The sequence below is a fragment of the Amphimedon queenslandica genome, unplaced genomic scaffold (genome assembly GCF_000090795.2).
Source record: "Amphimedon queenslandica unplaced genomic scaffold, v1.1 AMPQUscaffold_11874, whole genome shotgun sequence".
In the NCBI taxonomy this organism is placed as follows: domain Eukaryota; kingdom Metazoa; phylum Porifera; class Demospongiae; order Haplosclerida; family Niphatidae; genus Amphimedon; species Amphimedon queenslandica.
In genome coordinates this window covers 5,954-12,853 of record NW_003547886.1, presented here as the reverse complement: position 1 = coordinate 12,853, position 6,900 = coordinate 5,954, and the positions used below count along the sequence as shown (strand labels likewise).

Sequence of the window (6,900 nt, the reverse complement as noted above, 5' to 3'; positions counted from 1 at the left end):
GAACGAAATTTTCCACAACAGAAAATTTTGTTGAGCTTTCTAAAAAACTTGTGAAGATACTTTCTTCGCAAAAGTCCTTTTTTAGCCTCATGCCTAATGACAAAAACATTGGCTTAAAATTAAAATTAAATGGCTTACATAATTTTTTTAGTAAATGCTATTTCGAAACGTATGTTAGTCCAATGCTTTGCAAAATACTGCAAAACCATCCACAAAGCAAGTATCATATGAACAATGCCAAGAATGTAAAAGGCTGGATAATACCATACGGGTATATCAGGCTTCAAAATGGGCTTAAAGTAGAGTAGACTAGTACCATTACAATCACCATCGACAGCACAGGTTTCATTGTCATAACTGTGAATGAATTATTAAGTTTTATTATAATAAACTTAGGCTTACTCTGATGGAGCTGTGACAGAAAATAGTACAATTACATTTATAAGTATTGTTAACCAGAATAAGATGAAATGCCTTGTCGTTCTAAAGTTAAAAATAATAATAGTATTGGTTATATAGAGATAAACTCATGATGCCCACAAAAGCCAGTAAGTTTTCCAGGATTTTTTTACTTTTTTCTATTAAATTCAAAACAATTGATAGTAACAGACACCATTATTATTATAAGTATTTATTTTATACATAAAATTATTAGATCTAAATTTTAAAATATTTGCATAATAACATGTATGACACAATGTAATAAATTTTCTACTCATTTATAGATTATGTATATTAATATCATACTTTCCACTCCTGAGCAGATCTAATAGCTTCTGTCCATTTGAGAAGATCAGAGAGTTTTTCCTGAGGTGTATTTCTTTTGATGCGTAGCATTATAGCATTTTTCTCACTCTCACCAAGATGTTTCTGTAACATAAATCAGTTATGGATCGGTACAGTTCAAAAATGGCATAAACATACATGGGGTTCATATAGAAAATAGGTACGGGTCAGAATTTTTTTACCACTCTTAGCTTTGTAGACAACTTCAATACTTCTTGACCAATCTTGACAATGTTGCCACATTCCTTTAGCATCATCTACACTTTCATCAAATAATTTATCAAAGCTTGTAGGATCAGTTTTTTTAGAGTGTTTTTCATATCCCACTACATGTATAGAGGTAAGATATACAACTAAACAATATCAATGGAAATATTAACCTAATTCGTCAACACTGATTCCTTTATAATCAGAAATTCTTCGAAGTACATGATAAGCACGAAACACACTGTTTCGTAGTTGTTCACGAGTAGAAATATTAAAAGGCCCTAAATATGCTTGCCAAAATTCAAACATAGCCTTTAAAAATGTAGCTATGTTCCAGTGATTTATTATCCATTGAGCTAGCTGTGGAGAATTTTCATCTGTTTCTTCTAGCATAACTTCAAGCAATTCAATGCAAGAAGATTTGAGTCTGTAACGATCCTAAAAATATCTGTTGTGGCAATTTGAATTATTGCTGACTAACTGTAGCACCAGCACTGGAAAAGTCCTTCTGCATTATTGTCTCAATAGACTGTGTGACTTGTCCTTTGAAAGCAATCACTTGATTACTATAATTACCAGCACACATTTCTATCAATGCTTTCACTGCATCCTGGACAACAGATACATTGCTTTCATTAAAATTTTCAGTGATTCCATGGAGTAAAAAAGCAACTTGACTAACAATATTAGATCCCTGTATTAGGGAAAAACAATACAATAATATAGCAGTTTACTGTGGTTTAAATGGCAACACTGTCGCCACATATCAATTAAAATTATTTTGACAAAGTATTGTAGTCAACTAAAACTGAGTCATACCGTATGCCATATATTTTGCGGTTATAATAATTTGCAATTTGGCTGAATTTTTGTATTTGCAAATAAAAATTTCGCGATGTAATTACCCACCTACTATAATCAGCATGCTATTTTGCAGATTTTAATTTGCAAATTTTTCCAAATGCAAAAATTGTGAAATTTAATCCCTGCAAAATAATTATATGGAATATACGGTATTTAGTGACTTTTAATTAATTAACCAAAGCTACATGGAAGAAAAATGGAGAAACCTTGGTTGCTTTCATTATAGGCAAACAGATCTATACATAACCATCAAATTTTAGCATTAATTTTCATGGTATTATTCAATAATGTTAGACATACACTAAACGTTTTGTCGTCTCGAAAGATGTCTTGCATATCTTTTTGTTGCCCATCACATAGCCATGAAAGGAAATTTAAGGCGGCCATTGTGATACGATGATCAATAAATTCAGCTTTTACATGTTGTTCAACAGCAGAAGTTATTCCACTTGCTTCTTTATCACCTACAAATAAATTTCATTATTATTAAATTAGCCATTTTAATATCATACATTCATCATTCCCTTTTATAGCTGCTCTTTGCCTTCTATTAAATACACGAGTTTTTCTTCTTTTCTGCATAATGTTTAATATTAATAAATCATAGCTTAATTATTTACCATTAAATTAATGGGCAATGATGAGTCATGATCATCCTCTGCTGGAATCAATGCTGCTATTTGCTAAAATTGAAATGAAGTATAACTATTTATCATTAAAAAATTCTCCAAACTTACAGCCATGGCTTGGCCCATTCTAAAAAATGACACAAGCATTATAATATTGCTGAAAGCATTAGCCTACTTTGCTTTATTGAGAGTAGATTGAGTTCTTCTTAATATTTGATGGACACGTACAAAAAGATTTTTGTCTTGCTGATTGACATGCAAAGTTATTCTTTTTTGAGCTTCTTCATTTCCAGGATAGAGTAAAACATTAAGACAAGCCAAAACCTGAAATGCTATGTCATCTTTTGGATGATGAAGTAAATCAATCAACTATCAGAGACATTATTATTGACTATTTGAATGTTTTTCCTTTTATTCTTACTGTTTCAACTATTTCATTATTAAGAAGAATTGTTTGTATTGGTTGAATAACTTGTTCATATTGCCTATAAATATTAAAATCAAATTACTTTAATAAAATAATTACTGTCGAAATTCATCAGGATTCAGGGTGCTCCTGGGTACTCTGGTAATTCTTTTATAAATCACACCGCATAAAAGTTTTAGAGTTATTGATGTAACTCCTTCAAGATTAATTCTTTCTAAAATTGGAAGACCTTGCTTTCTTTGTTTTTGAATGAGATTCCTATTAAATTAAGCATCATATTAATAATTAAAAGTAATTAGTATACTTAACCTTAGTATTAGAATAAGTTTCTTTACTTTCAATGAATCAGATTTCATTCTGTAACATAATGATATAGCATTAAATAAATAAAATTTGTTTCATACCTAATGTCTTCATCACTATCAGAAAATAAATTGATCAGCTTAATAAAACTGGGATCATTAGGAATAAATAAGCTTTCTTGTACTTCACCTACAGTGTTATGTAAAGTAGTAATAATAATAGTAATAATAATAATAATTATTATTATTATAAGTAACATGCCGTACTAGATGATTCATTGTAGGCTTTTGAGTATTTCACTAAATATGTCTGCAATTCTTGATTCAGAGTAACCTCAGGAATGCTAACATAATGTGGAGGTGAAACTAATTTTAAGCTATCAATGACAACCTTTTAGATTTCTTAATACATTGGAATAAAAACAGTAGTTGTTACTTGATTAAGGGAGCATGGTTCATGAAGAAGCATTTCACAAAACTTCATGATATTAGTTACACAGTGTTTTAGAATTTCAATATGACTTGGAGCACAAATTACTTGATTACGGTGAAGATCCTGACAAAAGAATAAAACACAATAAGTACTATCTTCTAAAACTAGATCTACCAGCAATTTTTCTCCAACTTCTTTGATAATATTAACATGTTTGATGATGTTAACTTCCTTTGATGTGAGTATATCAGTACACAGCTCATTTCCTCCAGATAAATGAAGTGACATTTCAAAGCAAAACTCTGACAGCATTGGAAGTACACCTTTAACAACAAATAATAAGCTACTACTGAGATTAACTGAAATATCAGCCGAGTATTTTATCCATTGCTTAATACTCAAGTTTGAATCAGTCAAATTCTTCATCTTTATTAGAAGGACTTTCTTTTTCTCAGCTGTTAAAGCATGAAACTCCTTCAATATCTTGTTATCAATATGTGAAATCTGTTGCTCTATGAGCAACAAAAAATTTCTAAAACAATAGTTGTTGATCATTATTTTTTAAAAATCTAAAGTATGTATCTACCTGCTAGATGCTAGCTGAGAGCATGCTAAAGCTGAGTCTCTCTCAGTATTTAAAAATGTCCATGTTAAAAGTCTCACAAAGGGCAACTTGTGATGGCTCACAATCTTTTCATTTGCAAGAATTCTATTAATGTTATAATAAATTTTATATTTGATTAGTACTTACAAAAGGAGCTCATCTATGTTATAAAAATGTTGTGAAACAGGTTCTGCAGACTGGCATTCTCCAACAGTACATGATGCTAATAAGTCAGTTATATTTAATAACAGTTGAAGGTGAGGGTCTTCATCATCAGCCTATATAGTTTCCAAAATTATTACCTTATAGCCGGCTTAATTTCGAGGGTACAACTTTCGCTGTTTTCGCGGATTTTCCGTATTCGCGAAAGTTAATTCCGTGAAATATCCGTATTGCCCATAAACACGTGTGCTTTAAAACAAGAACCGCGAAAATTAATTCGCGAAAAAAAGACTTGTGGCCTGATTCGCGAAAAAAAGACTTGTGGCCTGATTCGCGAAAGTTTATTGCCTCGAAACTTTGTGGCTATACGGTACATTAGAATACACAGCATACATTTTCTAAAAGTTGAAATCTAATAGCTTGATTTTCTTGACCTAAAATGTGTCCTAAATTATCCTGCCAGTGATGAAGAAAGAGTTGTGATATGTACTCTTGCAATGGAGTGGCTGGCTCTGTATTCTAGATACAAAATAGTTCAATTCACAAAAAACAAAAATAGAATTAACCTGTATAATGGTTTGCAATGTGACGGTTAATTCATAGTGCTCAGGATTACTGCTCCTAATGGACATAAAAAATAACTTCCTGATATCATTTTCAGATAGTCTTTTACAAAGTGAAGGATTATTAGAAAACACCTATTGAATACACATCATGGTAGTAAACACAACAATATTTATAATTCTAACTTCACTGAGCAAACATGTCATAGATGCAACAGCAGTTTTGATTTCAATAAAATCATTGAAAGACTCAAAAAGTTTATTTTGTGCCTATAATTAATATTAACAATCATTAGGAAAGTTCAGTTGGCATATACTCTAAGATTCTTTCTGGTAATCCTTTGTAAAACTGTGAAACAACTACTAAGAACATCTTCATGACACTGAGATTGATCTAAATTTCCATATTCAAGCACAAATTCCATTAAGACGTTAAAAAGTCCTAAATTTAATTTAATTTAAATTAATTTTAGTCTAGTTGCTGTGCATTTTTACTTACCACAACTGTATGCTACTCCTTGATTACTAGAATCAGGTTCTGACTCATCATTAGAAGAAACAAAACAATTTGAGAGTTCATCCAACTTATTTAACAATTTTTGCTTATCCTGGATCTGGTTTCTCAACATTTGTTTGAGAAGCTGATCAGAATCTGTCATAGACGATAATTCTTTCATTTCTTTATAAATTGCTGGATTTGTATAAGGAGTAGTAAAATAAGCATCCTTAGCTTTAAAGAGAAGTATATTTTCAACTTCAAAAATCTCAAAAAGAATATTTGCACTCAGCAAGCAAACATCACTGTCATCATAACTGATAAGGTCCAGCAGAATAGAGGACAAATTTTGAGAGTTTGTAGAATCAATATCAAATACCAAGTAAACTTCACTTCTAAAATTAAATCTTAACCTGGCAAGTGACTCAGCACACAATCTGATGAATTAAAATACAATTACTCTTATCTATAAAAATGGCACATACTTTTCAGTAGGATTGTCTCCACCATCAAAAAGTACCTTCATGTTTATTGGTGGCTCAATAAATTCTGACTCTTCCTTAGACAGTATTGCAATTTCTTGCAATTCAACTTGATCATCAGAAAGTTTTCTGACGCTTGAGCTTACAATACTATGTGATACATTTTCTTCAACAGTGTCTGGACTAATTTCTTCTTCATTTGAACAAAGCTTTTCTCTTATGTGTTTGAAGTCATACAAAAGAGCCTACAAAAATTAAGCAAAATTAATGTTTGCACACAAGGAACTATAGATCTACCTTAATGGATGAACGAAAATGCTGCTGGAGAAGTAAGTTTAGTGACTGCAGTGCCCTAATAGTAATTACAGCGATAATTTTAATTAACCGACATGCATGACAACATACAAGAACTTAATTTTGAAAATAATTTTGTTACCAGGAGTGTCACTACTACATCTTTCATTATTTTCCAACACTTTCCCTGTCAAAATTTTGATCATCATAATAACAGGTTGTAGACTCACCCAAAAAATTTACATCACTTTTACCATCAATAATACTTATTAAAATATTAATAATTTTTAACACTTCATCATCAGTATTGTAAACTCCATAGTCAACAAGAAATACCAAAATACCAAGTACTTGTGCTATAATAGAATTTCTTCCTTTGTAGTCATCTCCAGTATACAATAAATGCATCTTTAGAAAAATAATGATAATTAAGCAAAATCTATTATCCTACCTCATTTGTCGACAAAAATTCATGCAAAGACTTTTTCATAGAAGATATTAGATTTTTCTGTTCATCATCAATAATGAATTCAATTTTTTCATTTGGGTTTACTAATAATTCATGGTAACTCTAAAGAAAGAGAATATGTAATATTACAATCCTATTATACTGACTTACATAAGTGAATGATCTTCCTTTAATATTGATGC

General features: G+C 30.6%; 2 protein-coding genes and 2 long non-coding RNA genes across 4 annotated transcripts; all 4 read right to left on the bottom strand.

Moving 5' to 3' along the window:
* Positions 1-15: 15 nt before the first annotated feature.
* On the bottom strand, positions 16-454 carry LOC109588769 (uncharacterized). Its single transcript, XR_002188347.1, has 3 exons — positions 403-454; positions 139-357; positions 16-93 (listed from the first exon to the last, which is right to left on the bottom strand). It is a non-coding gene; the product is annotated as an uncharacterized LOC109588769 (long non-coding RNA).
* A 73-nt stretch (positions 455-527) lies between these two features.
* On the bottom strand, positions 528-1,421 carry LOC109588767 (uncharacterized). Its single transcript, XM_020004884.1, has 4 exons — positions 1,167-1,421; positions 925-1,112; positions 748-870; positions 528-578 (listed from the first exon to the last, which is right to left on the bottom strand). The coding sequence occupies exons 1-4, from the start codon at positions 1,384-1,386 to the stop codon at positions 528-530; spliced, it is 582 nt and encodes a 193-aa protein (XP_019860443.1). The 5' UTR covers positions 1,387-1,421.
* Positions 1,422-2,343: 922 nt separating this feature from the next.
* LOC109588766 (uncharacterized) lies at positions 2,344-4,892 on the bottom strand. Its single transcript, XM_020004883.1, has 14 exons — positions 4,808-4,892; positions 4,400-4,530; positions 4,235-4,357; positions 3,823-4,180; positions 3,652-3,771; positions 3,483-3,606; positions 3,318-3,405; positions 3,223-3,270; positions 3,013-3,171; positions 2,908-2,971; positions 2,662-2,855; positions 2,595-2,613; positions 2,478-2,540; positions 2,344-2,433 (listed from the first exon to the last, which is right to left on the bottom strand). The coding sequence occupies exons 4-14, from the start codon at positions 4,072-4,074 to the stop codon at positions 2,344-2,346; spliced, it is 1,221 nt and encodes a 406-aa protein (XP_019860442.1). The 5' UTR covers positions 4,075-4,180; positions 4,235-4,357; positions 4,400-4,530; positions 4,808-4,892.
* Positions 4,893-4,918: 26 nt separating this feature from the next.
* LOC109588768 (uncharacterized) lies at positions 4,919-5,247 on the bottom strand. The gene is made up of 3 exons (XR_002188346.1): positions 5,164-5,247; positions 4,981-5,112; positions 4,919-4,933 (listed from the first exon to the last, which is right to left on the bottom strand). It is a non-coding gene; the product is annotated as an uncharacterized LOC109588768 (long non-coding RNA).
* Positions 5,248-6,900: the final 1,653 nt, after the last annotated feature.

Bases quoted from the DNA above. Each gene is read 5' to 3' on its own strand.
- LOC109588767 (XM_020004884.1), bottom strand. From the start codon at position 1,386: ATGCTAGAAGAAACAGATGAAAATTCTCCACAGCTAGCTCAATGGATA. The intron at 871-924 runs GTATGTTTATGC...TTTATGTTACAG, and splicing joins ATTTTCTATATGAACCCCAT to AAACATCTTGGTGAGAGTGA. The intron at 579-747 runs GTATGATATTAA...TGAATTTAATAG, and splicing joins GATCTGCTCAGGAGTGGAAA to AAAAAAGTAAAAAAATCCTG.
- LOC109588766 (XM_020004883.1), bottom strand. From the start codon at position 4,074: ATGAAGAATTTGACTGATTCAAACTTGAGTATTAAGCAATGGATAAAA. The intron at 3,772-3,822 runs GTAGATCTAGTT...TTCTTTTGTCAG, and splicing joins AAGTTGGAGAAAAATTGCTG to GATCTTCACCGTAATCAAGT. The intron at 3,607-3,651 runs GTAACAACTACT...GAAATCTAAAAG, and splicing joins AACCATGCTCCCTTAATCAA to GTTGTCATTGATAGCTTAAA.